Source organism: Oryctolagus cuniculus, chromosome 1 (genome assembly GCF_964237555.1).
Source record: "Oryctolagus cuniculus chromosome 1, mOryCun1.1, whole genome shotgun sequence".
Classification (NCBI taxonomy): domain Eukaryota; kingdom Metazoa; phylum Chordata; class Mammalia; order Lagomorpha; family Leporidae; genus Oryctolagus; species Oryctolagus cuniculus.
In genome coordinates, this window is record NC_091432.1 from 15,279,535 (window position 1) to 15,301,438 (window position 21,904).

General features: G+C 42.1%; 1 protein-coding gene and 1 pseudogene across 1 annotated transcript; both read left to right on the top strand.

Annotated features, from left to right (window-relative positions):
* Positions 1 to 1,173: 1,173 nt before the first annotated feature.
* Positions 1,174 to 2,121, top strand: LOC127492846 (putative olfactory receptor 5AK3). Its single transcript, XM_051853904.2, has one exon. It carries the CDS (start codon positions 1,174 to 1,176, stop codon positions 2,119 to 2,121), a length of 948 nt encoding a protein of 315 aa, XP_051709864.2.
* An 8,303-nt stretch (positions 2,122 to 10,424) lies between these two features.
* On the top strand, positions 10,425 to 11,366 carry LOC100355179 (olfactory receptor 5AK2-like; annotated as a pseudogene).
* Positions 11,367 to 21,904: the final 10,538 nt, after the last annotated feature.

Consider the following 21,904-nt stretch of genomic DNA (forward strand, 5'->3'; position numbering starts at 1 on the left):
GCAATGATAATTGTTTAAAATACCATGGTTGTAAAGAAAAAAAAATCCCTAACTTTGAGTGATGTATAACAATAGAAATGCTCAATCACATAAAATCCAGTGGAGGAACGGCTGGGCCTTTTTATGTCATAGGTGGGCCAGGTGTGAGGGTGAGGGTGGGGCCACCAGCAAAGGTGAATTCCTCCATACTTGTCTTTCATGTGGCCACCTGGCCTCCAAGCCTGGGGAAGAAGGCAGGGGTGTGATGTCAGGACAACAGAGTGAGATCAAATTAAGATTCAGGGACAAGGAATAAATTCTGTCATTTGGGCAATGAGTGAGATTGGCTGAGGCTTGTGTCTTTGCTCCATCAACATTTACACGAAAAATTGCTGTTGTGATATTGTGAAATATAAAGGTGCTATGTGTCCCCACTCCCTGGCATATAGCCTCTGTAATCCTTGGAATCCTGAGAGTGGTAAATGTCCTTTTGTTTGCTAATGATGGCTGGCAGCCCCTCCAGGCTTCCTCCTGTACAGGAATAAAAGGATTATCTGGCTTGAGAAGGGAATCCCATAGGTAGGGGTTTTATAGCAATAGTAATAGAAACACATTACTAGGCTTCAGACACATGGGGACTGTGAACACATCTCAGAACAGTCTTCTGATTGACTAATTTGAAGACCTTGAAAAGGATAAAATGATTAAAATAATCAATGGATGAGAAAAATATAGGTTACTAAAAATACAAAATCATATTTAAATATTATAATATAATATTTATTATTAAGTAGGTACTTAAATACCAATTTAAATATTGCACAAAGGAATGCCTGTTTAACACAATGGAAAAGTATGCTAGATACATAAGTATCTATGTTTCTTAGAATCTACTTCACACAATTGTGAAATATATTGATCTATGATTCTTAGTAGCATACATTAACATTATTCTGTTTAATTTCATTAATTTTCAAATGAACCCATGGCTCTCATATAACTGTATTTATGGTGGTTTCCTTTTAAGAAAAAAAAAAACAGAAAAAAATTTTGGAAAGCAAAAAACTGTTGTATTTGTCATGAAAATCCAACTAAAAAGAGACACTTAAAATGCGGCTTTTTTTCTTCTTCTTCTTCTTTTTTTTTTTTAATGCGGCTTTTTCTCTTGGTTCTTTTCCAGAGTTTTTGGTAGTCATGACACAAGGAAATGGCACTGAAGTCACCGAATTCTGTCTTCTGGGATTTAGTGCCCAAAACGAGCTTCAGTTTGTCCTCTTCACCATATTCCTTGTGATCTATGTGACCTCCATGGTGGGTAACACTGGAATGATCCTACTCATCAAGATAGACTCCAGACTTCAAACACCCATGTACTTCTTCTTACAGCATTTGGCTTTTGTAGATATCTGTTACACCTCCGCTATCACTCCCAAGATGTTACAAAACTTAATAGCAGAAAATAAAATTATATCATTTGGTGGCTGTGTAATGCAGTTATTGGTTTATGCAACATTTGCAACCAGTGACTCTTACCTCCTGGCTGCTATGGCAGTAGATCGCTATGTAGCCATCTGTAAGCCACTTCACTATCCAATAATCATGTCTCGAACAGTCTGCATCCACTTGGTAGCTGGATCATATGTCGTGGGCTCAATAAATTCCTCTGTACACACGGGTTTGACATTTTCATTGTCTTTCTGTAAGTCCAACAACATCAATCATTTCTTTTGTGATGTTCCCCCAATTCTCACCCTTTCTTGTTCCACCATTGCTATCAACATCATGCTGCTTGCTGTTTTTGTGGGATTCAATTTGATGTTCACTGTGCTGGTCATCATCTTCTCCTACATACACATCATGGCCGCCATCCTAAAGATGTCTTCTAGTGCCGGGAAGAAAAAAGCCTTCTCCACCTGTGCCTCCCACCTGACAGCTGTCACCATTTTCTATGGGACTCTCTCTTACATGTATCTACAGCCTAATTCTAATCATGCCCAGGAGAATATGAAAGTGGCCTCCATATTTTATGGGATTGTGATTCCGATGTTGAACCCCTTGATATACAGCTTGAGGAATAAGGAGGTAAAAGAAGCTTTAAAAATGATAAGGAAAAATTATTTTAGATTGAAACCAAACTGTTAAAACTTAGCCTATCAATGTATCAAGTAGAGACATTTTACCACAAGTTACTATTTCCAAAATCGAAAACATGTTCAACTGTTAAACCTGAGCTACCCCTTTCAGTAGATAAAGTCTTAGAATGTGGGGAATATACCAAGAACCCCTTCTGAGACCCATTTTCTTTGGAATATGGTTTGAGAAACTGTCTTATACTTCCCATGGAAAAGGGCTTTGTTGGGATCACTTAAAATATTAAGAAATATGTATAAACAGTATAAATATCTTAAATATTTTAAATATGTTGTTAATGATTAAAATCTGTATTTGTATTAAAAGCAATATTAAAATTATATTTTATTACTTTCTACTCATTTAAACACTTCTTAAATTGTCTATAATGCAGCTCTTCATGAATTCTGTTCAAAATATGGCATAAATCAGAACATAAAATCAATATATTGCTTTAAAAAACTCATAACTCAAGCTATTCTTTCTACCTAACTTTTATGTATTTGTTGAATTCCTTATTACTTGAAAATGCTTGTTTCTGCCACTAGTGACCCTCTTTAATCTCATTCCACTTCTTTCTTACCTAGGGAAAGGGAATGCCTACAAACATCTTCCATTTATTACTCCAATAGGGGAAATCTACAAACAGGTAGATCTAAAAACCTAACTATTGTTAATTCATTTACAAAAGACATATCATCATTTCTGCTTATTGTTATTAAACTACAGAAATTCAATAGGAATTCAAACAGAGGCCAAGAGCATTTTGAGTCAAAAAGACAAACAATGTGGGGGCTTGGCACTGTAGTGCTACAGCAGGTTAAGCAAGAGCCTACAGTGCCTGCATCCTATATGGTCACCAGTTCAAGTTCCAGTTGCTCCAGTTCCTATCCAGCTCCCTGATAATGGCCTGGGAAAGGAGTAGAAGATGGCCCAAGCAGTTGGGCCTCTGCACCCATGTGGGACACCCAGGAGAAGCTCCTGGCCTCCTGACTTCAGACTGGCCATTTTATCAGTTGCAGCCATTTAGGGAGTAAACCAGCAGATGGAAGATTCTCTCTCTCTCTCTCTCTCTGTCTCTCTCTCTCTCTCTATCTCTATCTTTCAAATAAATAAATAAATTTTTTTTTTTTTTGACAGGCGCTGCGCCGATCCGAAGCCAGGAGCCAGACGCTTCCTCCTGGTCTCCCATGCGGGTGCAGGGCCCAAGGACTATGGGCCATCATCCTCCACTGCCTTCCCGGGCCACAGCAGAGAACTGGAGTGGAAGAGGAGCAACTGGGACAGAATCTGGCACCCCATCCGGGACTGGTACCCGGGGTGCTGGTGCCACAGGGGGAATGAGCCGTGGCGCCGGCCAATAAATACAATTTTTTTAAAAAAAGATTTGGTGCGTAGATTGTATGCCATATTATAATAATGTAGATGCAGGGTCGGCACTGTGGCATAGTAGGCTAAGCTTCTGCCTGTGGTGCCAGCATCCCGTATGGGCACTGGTCCGTGTCCCAACAGCTCCTCTTCTGAACCAGCTCTCTGCTATGGCCTGGGAAAGGAGTAGAACATGGACCATGTGCTTGGGTTCCTGCACCACATGGGAGACCAGGTAGAAGCTCCTGGCTTCTGGCTCCTGGCTTAAGATCAGCTCAGCTCCGGCCATTATGACCATGTTGGAAATGAACCATAAGGGGTGGAAGACTTTTTCTCTTATTTTTCTTATTTCTCTTATTTTCTCTCCCTCTCTCTGTAACGCTACCTCTCAAATAAATAAATAAAATCCTTTAAAAGTTATGTAGATGCAATGAAGGGAAGAATTTGTAGTCATTTTTATAGCCTATCACCGTGTAGTAGAACAAACTGCTTTTCAACTGACACCCTGATGAGGATATGATTCATTCATCCTACCATAGGTATAAATGTGGGAAACAATCTATTAGAATCTCTGTTAAGACAAGGGTCTTTCACGTTTTTGTTCATTATTATATCCTCAATACCTGTTGTCAAGAATTCATTAGCTACTCATTAAATAGTTGCTGAATGAGTCAAAAAAAGAATAAACACAGCAAACTATAATGTGTCCACCAAATGAGGAAGTATACTAATCACACTGCAGTACAGTGAACTCTTCATACGGTAGCCTGTGTTTTCCAAGGACTTACTAGTTCAAGTATCTGTTTCTAAAATATTACAATGAGGAATCAAGTTCTCAAATGAAATTTGTTGTCAGTGATCGCAAAGATTGCTACCTTATAAAAATATTGATCTAAACTCTGATGGAAGATACATGGCAACATGCACACACAATTTGGGGCAGGAATGACATGAAGAGGAGGATACCTACGGCTACAGTTTGAGTCTGATTTGAATGTGCCCCACAAAGTTTTCTGAATTGGTTGCTTGGTACTCAATGTGGCAGTGTCAAGAGGTGATGGGACCTTTAAAAGTTGGGACTTGGTGAAAGGTCCTTAGGTCATTAAATACATCACTCTCTGAAGGGAGTTAGGTAATTCATTATAAAAGAGCCCTTCCCCTCTTTCTGACTTCTTCATAGAATAGAAACTCAAGAAATGGGAATAAAGGGATGGTGGGTCCTAGCCACATTCAAAATCTCAAAAGGTGAATTATATAATGTCCTGTCTCAAGAATAACTCTTCTTGGCTGCATATACTCTTTCTAGCCCATCGTGGCAGAGATCATACTTTTCCAACCCACAGGATTGGCAAAATCACACCTTTAACTCAGCTGGGCATTGTCTATACTGTAGTTTTCTTCCTTAGCCCCAACCACGTTTCTATTCTCTGCTGGGGCAGGGACCACACCTCCAGGGTCCTACCTGGAAGTTCTACCCCCACAGCATCTCTGGGTATTGGTCCCACACTCCGAGGTTGAGATAGAGGCAACCTTGCCCCTTTTCTGGGCTCATGAGTACTGAGCCTGGGGTGGCAGTGGCAGCCTTGATGATATTTGAATTTCCTTCAGGGCTGTTCTTCCCTTCTCTTGAATAATACCTTGTGTTTTTATCTGAATAGTTCCATGGTTCTGTCTGAAGGATCTAAGGTATACAATGTCTTTCATTTAGTGTTAAGTAGTGGAGCTTCTACTGGTATAACCCAATCTCTGAGATGGTTTTGTTGAGATGCTTATGTTCCTGGTTCACAGCCATGCTAATCTGTTTATCTACTGGGTCACAATGCCACACCCTGAGTAGCCTCTTCCTATCCAAATGCTTTCTCATTTTTGCAGTATGAATATGCTGCTCAGTTAGTTATCACCTATCAGGGAGAACATGTGGTATTTATCCCTTTGGGACTGGCTTATTTCACTCAGCATAATGTTTTCCAAATTCCTAACAGGGATCACTTTTCAGTTAAAATTTAAACACCTAAGAATAATTGTGTGTTAATCACAGAGTTCAACCAATAGTACTAGAACAAAAAAAAAATACTAAAATGGATAAAGTATTACATTGTACATCAATAGTCAGGACAAGAGCTGATCAAGTCACTGTTTCTCATAGAGTCCATTTCACTTCAACAAGTTTCCCCTTTGGTGCTCAGTTAGTTGTCGCCGATCAGGGAGAACATATGATGTTTGTCCCTTTGGGACTGGCTTAATTCACTCAGCATGATGTTTTCCAAATTCCTCCATCTTGTTGCAAATGACCGGGTTTCGTTGTTTTTGACTGCTGTATAGTGTTCTATAGAGTACATGTCCCATAATTTCTTTATCTAGTCTACTGTTGATGGGCATTTGTGTTGGTTCCAGGCCTTAGCTATTGTGAATTGAGCTGCAATAAACATTAATGTGCAGACAGCTTTTTTTTGTTTGCCAATTTCATTTCCTTTGGGTAAATTCCAAGGAGTGGGATGGCTGGGTTGAATGGCAGGGTTATATTCAGGTTTCTGAGGAATCTCCAGACTGACTTCCATAGTGGCTTAACCAATTTGCATTCCCACCAACAGTGGGTTAGGCTGAAAATTTTCTAAATCTTTAAGTTCTGATTTGTTTTTGCACAATTCCATCTTCATTTTTCTCTACTCACACTTTACTATAACCAGCTAAGATACACCAAACCACACTTCTTCAACAGTTTAGAAATGTCAACTGAATATCTGTTTTTATCATTCTATGTTCCCACAAAGCCATTGAACATGAACACAAGTCAGCCAAGTTCTTCACTTTACAACAAGCATTACCTTTTCTTCATTGGTCAATAACACTCATTTCCATCTAAGATCTCATCATGAGGGCTTATGTCATTTGTATTTCTACCAATATGCCATTCATGATTATTTACATTTTATATAAGAAGTCTGAGATCAGGGTTGCAGCATGGTCAGGTTCTGATGAGGGATCACTTCTTGGCTGCAGACTTCTGACTTCTCCTTATGTTGCCAGAGACAGCTGAATGAGAGGTACTTGTTTTTGTGTAAGGAAAGGATTTCAGATGTGAGACAGAGAATAGCACCGAGCAGACTACCAAAGTTTAATGAAGAAAACACACCTGACAGGCCAGCTGGGCAACTGAAAGCCCAACCTGCTTTAGACTGGAGTTTTCACAGGTGTGGGTATGGTTGGGCCCACACTTTCTCTCCCCCACCTCCCTCTTCTGGAATATTGCTGAGGAGAGGACTTTCTGGTTGTGCAATTCATGAAATTCCTCCCAGGGCTTTATCAGCACCGTATTATTGAATCTAATATTCCTCCTGGCCCAGGGCAGGAATATTTTCCTAGGCTGCCCACTGGGAGAAGGCTGGGACCCACCTCACAGGATTATAGAACCTGAGCAAGACTTTGAATGTGTAAATGCTGGGCTGCTTCCAAGGGGCGCTTTTACATTTCTTTCCTAATTCAACCACATGCACACACACACACACACAAATCCCACATTTTCTACAGCCCATCTCATAACATAAGCTAATGTCTACCTTGCTATCTAAAAATTATATCCTCACATAGTAGAGAGTTGAGAGGGAAAACAAGTTGTCGCTGGCGCAGCGGCTCAATAGGCTAATCCTCCATCTGCGGCGCCGGCACGCCGGGTTCTAGTCCTGGTTGGGGTGCTGGATTCCGTCCTGGTTGCCCCTCTTCCAGGCCAGCTCTCTGCTATGACCCGGGAGTGCAGTGGAGGATGGTCCAAATACTTGTGCCCTGCACCCCATGGGAGACCAGAAGAAGCACCTGGCTCCTGGCTTCAGATCAGTGCGGTGCTCCAGCCACAGCGCGCAGGCTGCAGCGGCCATTGAAGGGTGAAGCAAAGGTAAAGGTAGACCTTTCTCCCTGTCTCTCTCTCTCACTGTCCACTCTGCCTGTCAAAAAACAAAACAAAACAAAACAAGTTGTCTTTTAATGGCACTAATTCCATTCACTGAGGGCTATTCTATGAACTTATCTAATCCTAATTAGCTCCCAAAGACCCCACCTTCTAATATTATTGGTAGCTTTGGGATCTGCAAGGAGGGAAGGCCTTCACTTCCGGGAATGGAGAGGCCTACTTCCGGGGAAGAAAGTCCTTGTCAAGGTCCCTGTGGGTGCCTAAAGGTCAACCAATGGGCATCAGACCTGCCTCAACCTTTAACCCCCATGCCCTGAATCTATAAAAGGAGCTCTCCCAATCTCTGATGCGTGACTTCCCCGGCCCCCGCTCTGTTGCTCTGTTGGGACCCGCGAACCTTGCCCGGGAGTGGAACCCCAATAAAAGCCTGTGAATTAATTGATTCGTCTGCCTGGGAAAATTTGTTGTGCACCGGACACCTTACAGATGGTGCCGAAACCAGGGAGCTGAGGTTGCGAGCCTCCCCTTTCTGAGTTTGACGCCCCTTCGCTCCTTGAACCTGTCTGGTGCCCCAGGCTGACTACAGACCATGCTCCACCAACTGTAAGTAACTCCTCCCTTGCTCTCCCTCCCTCCTCTGGGTTGGCCCAGTCTCTGCAATCTCTGGCTAGCTCTCTGTCCGGACAGAGACCTCCAAATTGTGCACACGTGGCCTCTGTTCTCTCCGCTATTTAGCCTCCCAGCAGCTGTGGAGACGTCCCGTCACTGGCTTGGCCCCATAGAGGACTGACCTCTAATCCATCTGCTGAAGTCTGGGACAGGGGCGCCTTGACCGAATTTCAGTAGATCCGGGCTACCGGGGAGACCATGGGATCTGGCCAATCCTGAGGGTGGGACTCAACATGCCCCCTGGCCTGCCTCCTAAAGAACTTGAATAAACTGGGACTGGCCCAGGACCTACGGAGTAAACGCCTAATCTACTCCACCCAGGCATGGCCTAATTACCTTGAGAATTGCTGCCGCAGGGAGAGAAAATGGTCAGAGGTCCCTATGTCCAGGCTTTCTGAGACCTCCGCTCCTATCCTACCCTTTTCTCCTCTACTTTCCTCTCTGCCTGCTCCACAGCCCAGGTCTTGCTGGCCAAGATTGGGCCCCCACTGCCTAAGGACGCCTCTTCTGTGTTACTGCCAAACTCTCCACCCTCCACCTTTTCGGACCCTCCTGAGTTCCTGGGGATCCCACAGCTAGCCAGGAGCCTCCCACCCCCATATGTGCATTCTTCCACCCTGCCCCACCCCATGTCCTGCCTCTCCCAGCTGCCATTGCTGGAAGCCAGGTAGCCACGTGGCCCAACCACCAGTGTCAAGCTCCCCACTCCCATCCTAATGAGATTCGCTGCTCCTGCTTCCCTGGCCACCCTCCGGCAAAGTTTTAAAAGGACCTGTTCCTGACACGTGGCTCTCTAGCTTCCTCCTCTGGTTTCCTTTCTTTGAATCTAAGTAGACCACTACCTTTGAAAATATTGCTTTGTAACTTGCTGAACTTATTTTGTACAGATGAAGCCAATAATGTATTATAGGTACCAACTGAAAGTATGGTTAGCTAAGGTTACTAAGAGCAGAAAGTAATTCGAATCAATTGGTAAATTAAAAAAAAAAAACAGTTAAAAAGTTTAAAGAGCTAGTATTGAAATTGCTATATTTGTTATCTAATGATTGAAACTGCTTTCTAAGTTTTCATTTGATATTGCTATTGTCAGTAAGTCATCTGGGACTGGCACCCCCTTGACTTGCATCCTCTGGTCTGCTTTAACAAAAACCAGGAGGAAGAGAAAGCCAGGCATCAGAAATGTGATGATAGGTGGCAGGCCTATTAATGACTGTTCTGTACAGTGATCTGCCCTCAAGGAGACCCAACAGGCCAGTCCACTGCAGTGGCTTTCAGTGTGGCAAGCCTGTGCTTCAGCAGAAATCAGCTTGTGAAGAGCCCTGGCAGCTCTGCCAGCCAAGAGTTGGATCACTGGAAATGGACCTGCCCTGGAGTCGAAGGACACCCAGGTCAGAAAGTCCTTGTCAAGGTCCCTGCGGGTGTCTAAAGGTCAACCAATGAGGATCAGACCCGCCTCAACCTTTAACCCCCATGCCCTGAATCTATAAAAGGAGCTCTCCCAATCTCTGACATGCGACTTCCCCGGCCCCCGCTCTGTTGCTCTGTTGGGACCAGGGAACCATCTGTAAGGTGTCCTTCATAGAGGACTGTATGTGACCATGAGTCTGTATTTGAACAAACAAAGTTCATAAGGAGGTGAAGCAGGTAAAATGAGAATATGGAAATAAACAAAGCAATATATTTTAGGACAATCTGGATATGTTAAGGTTTTCAGATATAATAATTCATATTTAGATAAAAAGTATTTTAATACATATATCACATAATGAAAAGCATAACTAAATAAAGGTATGGTTTTATATGTTCCTTAATTGATACATTTTTAAAATGAGACTACATCTATTGCTCAATGGTAATTTCCCAAAATATAAATGATATTATATTTTTTTAAAAATGACTTATTTATTTTGAAAGTCAAAGCCACAGAGAGAGAGGGAGAGAAAGAGAGAGAGAGATCCTCTATCCAATGGTACATTCCCCAGATGGCCACGATAGCCAGAGCTGGGTCAGGCCAAAGTCAGGAGCTGGGAGCCCCATCTGGGTTTCCTACATAAATAGCAGAGACCCAAACAACTGGGCCATCTCCTGCTGCTTTTCCAGGCCACTAATGGGGAGCTGGATAGTAAACAGAGCATCCATGATGTGAACCAGGGCCCACATGGGATGCCAGCGTCACAGCCTCTACCCTCCATGTCACAGTGCTGGCCCTAGATTATATTATCTTGAGTATTAAGGCTTAACATGTAAAATCCAATTCAATCATGTCTAGGAAACCAAATATGGTACCAATTCTAAATCCAGAATTAGAAAAGTAATAATGGTCTTACTTTTTTCTGATTCTGTTCCTTTGTAACTTTTCAGCTAATATTTAATCTTTGCTAACAACCATGGAACCAAAAATTGCACTGAAGTGACTGAATTCATTCTCCTGGGATTTGTTGGTCAAGACAGATTTTGGCTGATACTCTTCATAGAATTTCTACTGATCTATTCAGCTACCTTAATAGGCAATGTTGGGATGATCCTACTCATCAAGACTGACTCTTCACTTCACACCCCTATGTATTTTTTCCTCCAACATTTGGCTTTTGTTGATCTTTGTTATGCCTCTGCTATCACTCCCAAGATGCTGCTGAATTGTGTATGCACAAACAAATCCATCTCATTTGCAGGATGTGTGGTACAATTACTTGTCTATGGGACTTTTGTAACCAGTGATTGCTACATCCTGGCTGCTATGGCAGTGGACCGTTACGTGGTCATTTGTAACCCACTTCGCTACCCAGTTGTCCTGTCTTGGCGGTTCTGCATTCAGCTGCTAGTTGGTTCATATGTCATGGGTGTCCCAAATGCTTCTGTAAACATAGGTTTCACTTTCTCATTGCCATTTTGCAAGTCCAATGCAATTAATCACTTTTTCTGTGATGTACCTCCAATTCTTGCCCTGTCATACTCCAGTGTTGACTTCAACATCACAGTCCTGACAGTCTTTGTAGGGTTTAACTTGACATTCACCGTGTTGGTGGTCATGTTTTCCTATATGTATATTCTGTCTGCCATCCTGAGAATGTCTTCTGCTGCAGGGAGGAAAAAAGCCTTTTCCGCATGTGCCTCCCATGTAACAGCAGTCACCATTTTCTATGGGACTCTTTCTTATATGTATGAAAATCATGGAACAAATCTGTCTCAAGAGTAGGAACAGGCGGTTTCTGTGTTTCATGATGTTATGATTCCCATGTTCAATCCCCTCATCTACTGCCTGAGAAACCAAGATGTGCTAGAAGCCCTAAAATGGATAGGGAATAAGTGCTTCTAGTTTAAAACATAATTCTCTATCAGCATGGCTCAATAAGAGAGCCAACAGGGCAAATGTTTGGCAAGTATAGAGGCTTCCCTTAATTATCAACAGCATCTGAAAGATACTGAAAACCTTCTCAACTTCTTAAATAAATCAGCTTCTCTCCATGTGTTTCGTAAGGAGAAATATCTGAAAAGACATCTTTGATATTGCTTTTGTACATTTTGACAATCCATTTTGAAATATCTGCCAATAAAGGTAAAGAGAAATGCATATTCAATATTGTGTAAGCAGAGCATAATGACTCACCAGGAAAAAAAAAAAAACTTCCTTTTAACTTCTCTTGAGAAGAATAGCTGTTGTTATTTCTGTATTGCTAATCTATTTTATTATTGTAAAGTAAATTTTGAAAGACCATTTCTTTGGATAATATGTACAGGAAAGCAGAGGAGGGAAGAAAGGATAATTGACTACATCCTCATAGATATTGAAATATTAGGGGTCAATAGCCCTCTTTTCTCTGCAGGATCCCTAAAGATTGGTAAATTGGCAGAGGAGTCAGGATGGTGTGGAACATGTTTTATCATTGGTAATTATAATTCAAATTTCCAGCTGTGTCTCCTGAAAAGTGTGTATGTTAAGAAAAAAAATCCGGTCGGCTCTGCGGCTCACTAGGCTAATCCTCCGCCTGCATCACCGGCACCCCAGGTTCTAGTCCCAGTTCGGGTGGGAGATTCTGTCATGGTAGCTCCTCTTCCAGTCCAGCTCTCTGCTGTGGCCCAGGAAGGCAGTGGAGGATGGTCCAAGTGCTTGGGCCCTGCACCCGCATGGGAGACCAGGAGGAAGCTCTTGGCTTCTGATCGGTGCAGTGAGCCGGCTGTGACAGCCATTAGGGGCGTGAACCAACGGAAGGAAGACCTTTCTCTCTGTCTCTCTCTCTCACTGTCTAACTCTGCCTTTTCAAAAAAAAAAAAAAAAAAAAAAAAAAGAAAGAAAGAAAGAAAGAAAAAAAAATCCAATAAATGGTTTAGTGGTGCAGAGCAGAGTCATTTGCCCAGAAATAATGCTCTATACCACTCAGTTTCCAAAAATTAGGAAAAATGAAAGACTCCACATTTATATCTAGAATTTAGATATCTGATATTCTCACCATTCAGTGGGAAATGAAAAATATCAAGCGCACATGCATCCCATAGGCAGGTATTGTAAACAAAAAGTCTGAAATGACTTGTTCCATTTGATCTCCCAATCTCATTTGTCAGTTAAACCATGGAGAGGGGCTATTGAGAAAATTGACAGGTTGGAGTTCACGGATTTTTCCAACATTTGCAGATGATCTAAACTCATGAACTGAGGCAGGAACAGTGGGATAGGGAGCCAATTATAACACAAATAATACCTAAAGATATCAGATAGTTCCAGCTTATGGAGCAAGTGGCACTACAGGAGAGAAATCCCAAGATTAGGAAATTCTGATCTTATTCAGCATTGCTGAACCTGTCCATCCTCCCTTATGTTGAGAGAAACCTTATTTCTACCCTAAAATCTAAACAAATCTGCAGATGGAAAAGAAACCCTAATCTTTTTTTTTTTTTTTTGACAGGCAGAGTGGACAGTGAGAGAGAGAGACAGAGAGAAAGGTCTTCCTTTTGCTGTTGGTTCACCCTCCAATGGACGCCGCGACCGGCGCACTGCGGCCGGTGCACCGCAGCCGGTGCACCGCACTGATCCGATGGCAGGAGCCAGGTACTTATCCTGGTCTCCCATGGGTGCAGGGCCCAAGGACTTGGGCCATCCTCCACTGCACTCCTGGGCCACAGCAGAGAGCTGGCCTGGAAGAGGGGCAACTGTCGCTCCCCGTCTTCGTGGAGGAACGACACAGGACCCTGCGCTGTTCTTCTGTCTGCTCGGCCCTCCCCGGGTTTGCTGCTGGTTCTTCCCGGGTTGGCTACCGTCCCTTCCACCTCCGTGGAAGGGCGGTTCCCCCTAGCCACTTTCCCCACTTCCGCGGGGGAGCGGCACACCTCCGGCTGGCTCTCTCGGGGGCTGCACAGGTGTTCCTTCAGATAGATGTTCCCCTTAGATGTTCCTGGTGCATGTTGTCTCTCTCCTCCTTTATAGTCCTTCCACCAATCCCAACTCTGCTACCCACACGCCGAGTACGCTGCTCTCCTCCAATCAGGAGCAGGATCAGCTCCTGGAGGTCATCACTCAAGTTGGCAAGAGGCAGCTGCGTAGAAGCTGTTTTCTCCTCTCCCAGCGCCATATTGTGGGAGAACAGATGCATAGAATAAGTCTTAATTCGAGTAACTTAGTCTAGTCCGAGTTGCTCCCCACAGGCAACCAGGACAGAATCCAGTGCCCCGACCGGGACTAGAACCTGGTGTGCCGGCGCCGCTAGGCGGAGGATTAGCCTAGTGAGCCGCGGTGCCAGCCGAAAACCCTAATCTTCAACACTGCAGACCATCTGCAGATCTGCCACTGAAGCAAACATGCTGAAATGGAGAGGGAAATAATGTGACATACTCATGGAGAATCTGTGTACCAAATAGCTTTACTAATCACAGAGTGGGAATAAATAAATGGGAAAAAGAAACATGGTAGTTAAGTGTTAATCTCTCTTTCAGTTCATGACAGATCAAATTGAGAGAAAAAATTATGTAGAAAATTGAAAAAACATTATTTGACATAACAAATAACATGATTGAAATTCATGTATAGCAACTCTATTTTGTCAAAAATCCATTTATCAGATCAGCCTGGAGACAAATATTTTGCTGTTGCAATACACATAATACATACATGAGGACAATCTCAATAATGGGGTATGAGGTAAGGTTTTTTTACAAAAAATAAAATAAATAAAAAATAAAATCTGAATGAATTTAATTATAGGCTAGGGAAATGGGGAATCTCCCTAGATTTTCATCTCTTGGAAATTTTAAATTATTTATTTAAAATTTATTTTCCACGTGTCTATACAATAATATTTAATGAACTATTATAGAAATATATAATAAACTACAAGGGGTGGTTTAGATATAGGAGTCAAATGTTAATCAAATATACATTTCTAAGAGATGAGAAAATAATCTTAAAAAATGAAAGAAGGAAGGAAACTTATTTTTATAATAAATTAATTTAAAATTTCATTAAATAAAAAAGCCAATAAATATAAGAACTCAGGATTATAGGCAAGATGGTGGAATAGGAAGGAGGCACACTGATAGTCCGGGAAAAGAAAGTTTAATAAAATTGGAGATACTGCAGGTTCACGGAAGATTTAGGGAAGAAACAGCAGAGGAAACTCTTTTGGAATGACTGGTTCACAGTGGACTTACATGGAGGGCACAGCTGCCCATGGCTCAGGACCCCAGCCGTGGAATCTATTCACCAGCGCTGGAAAGGGAGGTGAGGTGAAACTTCAGTACCCCTAGACACTGGCGGGAAAGTGGAAGGAGGAGCCTAGAGGGAATGAGGCTTGAAGCCCCGTTGGGGAAAGTTCACCAGATAACTAGAGGAGAGAGGAAAAAAAAAAAAAGGGGGACCAGTATGGACATGAGTCTCTCTCTCAACTCACCTTTCAAAGGTGAGCAAGACAAAGAGCAGGCACCATTTTGGACATACATAAAAGCAGCACCACCTCAGGGCTGCACCCACCCTCAGCCAAGCAGAAAAATCTGACCTTGGGGGTTGAAATAACAGGAGGTTAGGACCTAGTGAACACATGGAGATAATGAACTGAGACTGTTAAAAAAAAAAAACAAACGGTGGGTGAGAAAACTCACGGGGTTCACGTGAGTACTCTCTGGAGATGCCACAAATTCAGTAACCTTGGCAACCCGGTGGGAGACTGCAGGGGAATTTGAACTCACACTGAGAGCAGAACAGATCCTTTGTGTGGTCCTTGGGACAGAACAGACAAATATACCCACAGGAGCCAGAGATCAGAAACTGACTGCCTTCAATTCTGCTCAGCTGTGCGGCATTACTTCCTTCTGAATCCAAAAAGAGAGAGAGAGAGAGAGATTTACCATGCCTAACCTGGGTGTGTCACCTTTGGCACACCCTTACCCCTGAAGAAGCAAACACACTCTCTAGCCACACCCATCACAAGTCTCTAAGAATCCATTAAAAGCAGACAGTTGACTTAATACAGTCATAGTATAACGAAAAAAAAAAAAACACAATAGCAAGGGATGAAGAAACCAAAGAATGTCTCCACAATGCAAAACAACAAATACAGAAACCGAGGAAATAAGAACAAGGAAGACATTATGACGCCCCCAAATGAACAAGACACCCCAATCCAAGATTGTGAAGATGATGAGATAGAAGAAATGCAAGATACGGTCAAACCAAAGAAAAGAAGAGGAAATTAGAAATCTAAAAAGCATTGTCGGGAATCTACAGGATACTATTAAAAAACCCTGAAGGCATGTGTGGGGAGCAACTGAGACTAGACTAAGTTACTGGAATTAAGACTTATTCTATGCATCTGCTCTCCCACAACATGGCGCTGGGAGAGGAGTAAACAGCTTCTACGCAGCTGTCTCTTGCCAACTTGAGTGGTTACCTGCAGGAGCTGATCCTGCTCCTGATTGGAGGAGAGCAGCGTACTCGGTGTGTGGGTAGCAGAGTTGGGATTGGTGGAAGAGGACTATAAAGGAGGAGAGAGACAACATGTACCAGAAACATCTAAGGGGAACACCTGAGGAACATCTGAGCAGCCCCCGAGAGAGCCGGCCGGCGGTGTGCCGCTCCCCCGCGGAAGTGGGGAAAGTGGCAAGGGGCACCGCCCTTCCACGGAGGTGGAAGGGACGGTAGCCAACCTGGGAAGAACTAGCAGCAAACCCGGGAAGGGCTGAGCAGACAGAAGAACAGCGCAGGGTCCTGTGTCGTTCCTCCGCGAAGAGGGGGAGCGACAGCATGGAGAGATAGAAAGGAATTTAAGGCTTTTTTAGTGAGATACTAGCAGAGAACTTCCCAGGTTTGGAGAAGGACAGAGACATCCTAGTACAGGAAGCTCATAGAACCCCTAGTAAACATGACCAAAAGAGATCCTCACCACGACATGTTGTAATCAAACTCAACACAGTGAAACATAAAAAAAAGATTCCAAAATGTGCAAGAGAGAAATGTCAGATTACTCTTAGAGGATCTCCAATTAGACTCACAGCAGAATTCTCATCAGAAACCCCACAGGCTAGGAGGGAATGGCGAGATATAGCCCGGGTACTAAGAAAGAAAAACTGCCAACCCAAAATATTATATCCTGCAAAGCTCTCATTTGTGAATGAAGGTGAAATAAAGACCTTTCATAGCAAACAGAAATTGTCACCACTCGTCCAGCCCTGCAAAAGATGCTTAAAGATGTGTTAACACAGAAACCGAGAAACACGGCCATCAATGTGAAAGAAGGTAAAGAAAGAAAAACTAAGAGTAAAAGATCACACGAAGTTCAAAGCATATACTAGAAAATATCTTTGGGAAAATGGGAGGGCATTTATCAATAGTCACATTGAACATTAATGGCCTCAACTCTCCAGTTAAAAGACACAGATTGTCTGAGTGGATTAAGGAACAAAACCCATCTATTTGCTGCTTACAAGAAACACATCTTGGCTGGCGCCTCGGCTCAATAGGCTAATCCTCCACCTTGCGGCACCAGCACACCAGGTTCTAGTCCCGGTCAGGGCGCCAGATTCTGTTCCGGTTGCCCCTCTTCCAGTCCAGCTCTCTGCTGTGGCCCAGGAAGGCAGTGGAGGATGGCCCAAGTGCTTGGGCCCTACACCCCATGGGAGACCAGGAGAAGCACGTGGCTCCTGGCTTCGGATCAGCACGATGCGCTGGCCGCAGCGCACCGGCCGCGGTGGCCATTGGAGGGTGAACCAACAGCAAAAGACCTTCCTCTCTGTCTCTCTCTCACTGGCCACTTTGTCAAAAAGAAAAAAAAAAAAAGAAACACATCTTTCCAACAAAGATGCATGCAGACTGAAAATGAAAGGCTGGAAAAAGATATTCCATGCAAACAGAAATGAAAAAAGAGCGGGCGTGGCCATCTTTTTTAATTTTTTTAATTTTTTCTCTTTTTTTTAACTTTTATTTAATGAATATAAATTTCCAAAGTACAGCTTATGGATTACAATGGCTCCCCCACCCCATAACTTCCCTCCCACCCGCAAACCTCCTGTTTCCCGATCCCTGTCCCCTTCCATTCACATCAAAAATCATTTTCAATTCTTTTTATATACAGAAGATCAGTTTAGCATATATTAAGTAAAGATTTCAACAGTTTGCACCCACATAGAAACACAAAGTGAACAATACTCTTTGAGTACTAGTTATACTATTAAATCACAATGTACAGCACATTAAGGACAGAGATTCTACATGAGGATTAAGTGCACAGTGACTCCTGTTGTTGACTTAACAAATTGACACTCTTGTTTATGGCATCAATAATCACCCTAGGCTCTTGTCATGAGTTGCCAAGGCTATGGAAGCCTTTTGAGTTCACCGACTCTGATCATATTTACACAAGGTCTAAGTCAAAGTGGAAGTTCTCTCTTCCCTTCCTTCTTTGATGACCTGTTCTTTGCACTGGGATCTCACTCGCGGAGATCTTTCATTTAGTTTTTTTTTTTTTGCCAGAGTGTCTTGGAATAGAATTGTCATGGCGAGGGGAGAGAGAGGTGCAGAATGGGGAAATAAGGATCAAATGGTAAAAAGGTTTGGTTATACAAAGGTTTGGTTATACAATGCAGGTTTTAGAGATCTATATAATGCATAGTAGCAATAGCTACCAATATAGTATTGCATACCTAAAATTTGCCAAGAAACTGGATCTTACAGTAAATGCTTTTACCACAAAATTAAGAAGAAGAGGAGAAAGAAGGTAGAGGAGGAGGAAGAAGAGAAGGAAAGAAGGCAGAAGGAATTTGGTGAGGTTATTTCTGGCCTTAATGGTAATGATGGTTTCCAGAGTGTTTACTTATTTCCAAACTCACCAAAATATATACATTAAACATGTATAACTTCTACATATTTATTATATTCAATAAAAGTGGTATTTAAAACAAATGATAAAACTATAGTAAAATAATGTGGTACAAAAACATGAATACATAAAAGGTCAATACATATGAAGGCTCAGTCCAACACAATGGATATGAAAATCCAGGCACAGGTCCAAATACCTAACAGAGTTCATTGTTATTATGGTGATATTCCTGCCATGGGGTGTACATGAATTATGTAATAAACATTACAGAAGTACTGACTACACATTTTGTGGGGTAATAAAACTGGAGATTTAATTCACAGATTTTAAAAATAGATTCAATATGGCACAATGATCTAAAATTTAAAAGTAAACTTTAAAAATAATTAAAAATAGTGGATTTTTAAAAACAGTTGCAATGAAGAAGGCTTTTCTTTTTTGAAAGATCATTTATTTATTTATTTGACTCATAGAATTATAGACAGTGAGAGGGAGAAACAGAGAGAAAGGTCTTCCTTCCGTTGGTTGATTCACCCTCCAAATGGCCACCACGGCCGGAGCTATGCTGATCCGAAGCCAGGAGCCAGGTGCTTCCTCCTGGTCTCCCATGCGGGTGCAGGGCCTAAGCACTTGGGTCATCCTCCACTACCTTTACGGGCCACAGCAGAGAGCTGGACTGGCAGCGGAGCAACCGGGACTAAAACCTGAGGCCCATATGGGATTCTGGCGCTGCAGGCGGAGGATTAACCAAGTGAGCTACAGCACCGGCCTGAAGAAGGCCTTTCTAAATATGACACAAATAAAAAATACCTTTGCTATATAAAACAATTTTCTCCATGATTAAAAAAGTAAATAAAGTAAAATTATTCATATGAAGAAACAATTATTCACAACCGTTAGAAAGAAGGGTATGTACCTTAAATTATCAATTTAAAAATGAGCAAAATTGTTTGTATAACAGCAACATGGATAGCAAATAATTCACAGAAAATGAAAGATGACTGTTTCCTAGAAATACAAAAAGATATTCAGCTTGGGGTGCATTAAAAAAAGAAGCAAAACTGAAGTACACTATTTTTCCCCTTCAAAATGACAAATTTCAATAAAGTTTTTATAACATTCTGCTCCAGAGGATTTGGGAAAATATTCACCAGGTTTGCTACAAGGTAATGTGAATGAATAGAACCTGCTCTGGAGCACAGCTGAGAAGTGATTATCAAAATTTCCATTGTCATAGCCTTTATTCAGAGTTTCCTCTCCAGAATACTTGGTGATCCTTGTTAGGCACACTAATACTTATTATCACAGTGTGGGAATAATGTTAAATACTGGAAACAATCTAGTGTCTACCAAAGGGAAAGAATTTGATTGAACATATGAGGAATGCAGCTGTTCAATAAAATACAATGGAACTGGTTTTAAAAAAAGTGAGGCTTCTCTTTCTGTAGTGAGGCAGACAGATCTCTCAGAAATGTTCAGTGAAATGCAGGCTGAACATTGTCACAAATACACTGCCATTTGGGTGAAAGAGGGGGAAATAGTAAAAATATAATACATCTTCAAATGCAATGCAAAGCTTACAGCTGGGGGAATAACAACAGCTTGTCACAGGGGTCATATCCAGGGAGGGAAACTGGAGTTTGGGATTAAAGGATCAAGAAAGATATAGTTTTTGGGACTGTTTCTGTGGAGTAGCAGGTGAGGCCATTGCCTGCAGTGCCTGCATCCCATCTGGGCACCCGTTGGAGTCCTGGCTGCTCCACTTCCTATCCAGCTCTCTGCTTTGGTCTGGGAAGGCAGATGAAGATGGCTCATGTCCTTGGGCCTCTGCACCAATATGGGAGACCTGGAGGAGCCTCCTGGCTCCTGGTTTTGGATCAGAGCATCCATGGCAGTTGCAGCCAATTGGGGAGTGAACCAGCAGATGAAAGATCTCTCTCTCTCTCTCTCTCTCTCTCTCTCTCTCTTTCTGTCTGCCTGCCTCTCCTTCTCTCTGTGTAACTCTGACTTTCAAATAAATAAATAAATCTTTTAGAAAAAAGATAGAGTTTTTATTCTCTGCACTTTTGCACTATGGGATTTTTTTTACCACATGGATAACTTGTAATTCATCAAGCATAAAACAGAAGGCACAGAAGCAGGAAGGGAAAAAAGAAGAAATGGAAAAGGAGAGGAAGGAATGGAGGAAAGATATAAAGCAACTTGTCAATAGGACAACTCTCAAAACTGAAAGCAAGAAGTCCTTGATGGCATTAACACAAAAATAAATGTTTCCCCTCTGGAATTTTAACTTTGCTTGAGCAGAAAATAACTAGTGAAGGTTGTTTCTCTTTTACATCTGAGCCCCCTGGAATCTCAGATCATCAGGGGAGGAAATATTGATCCCTTAGGCTCCTGCTCTAAAGTCCCTATTGAGAAGGAACCATCCAAAGAGACTTTGGTTGGCAACCAGTCTGTACGAGTTGCAGAAAGAGAATCTGAGACAAGTCTGGTTATGAAAAACAAAGCCAATGGCATTTTTCAAAAACTGCTATCTTTCTAGTGTGTGTGGGAAAGTGTGGCTCAAAAGGTCAAAGTCTCAGCATGCTTCACCCCAAGACTAAGAGGAACCATGATCACTTTACAACTCATGTTGCAATGAAAATAAAGTGAAGGGGCACAGGGCTGTGGCATAGTGGGTAAAGCTGCAGCCTGTGAAGCTGGCATCTCATGTGGATGCTGGTTCATGTACCAGCTGCTCCACTTCTGATCCAACTTCCTGCTAATGGCTTGAGAAAAGCAGTGGAAGATAGCCATAGTGCTTGGTCACCTGCACCATCCAAAAGCTTCAGGCTCATGGATATGGTCTGGCCAAGCTCTGGCTGTTGAAGTCATCTCGGGAGTGAACCAGGGGATGCAAGACCTCTCCCAAAACTTGGACAACTTGTTTAGGAATGGAAACAAGTTCAGCCCATGTTACCAGCCCTCAAGTTATATATTTTACTAAACTGTGCAAACCTATGTTCTTGGTTTACATGAATAAAAACTTCAATAAGATATAATTATTTATTTCAAGGAAATTTCAATATAATATATTCCAATGGTATTCCAAAATATAGTTAAAATAAATAATATGCTCTTTCCATGCAGTTATCTGGGAAAATTCAAAAGAATTAAAAGATCTGAAGAGAGAAATCAGAGCACCCTATCAAATTCCCCTTTTTTTTCATAGAATTCATAGAAATCAGAGCACTCTATCCTTTTCCCTTTTTTCATAGATTCTGCATGATTCCCAAATATCTCAAAAACATGCAGAAGATAAGACAGAGATTACATTCTCTTTCTGAAGGAGAAAATATTAGATTGAAACCCAAAGTGACACATATTACAACGTATGCATAACAGATCTCCAAAGTAGCATAGAAATGATTTCTGAGCTATCATCCTGGGATGATGTACTCATTTCAGGAACATCACAGGTCACCGTTTTTACTTGGTAAACTTATTATTCAGTGAAGTAGTGTAAGTTGAAAATGTTATATCAAAAATTAAAAAAGAAAGAAAGGAAGAAGGA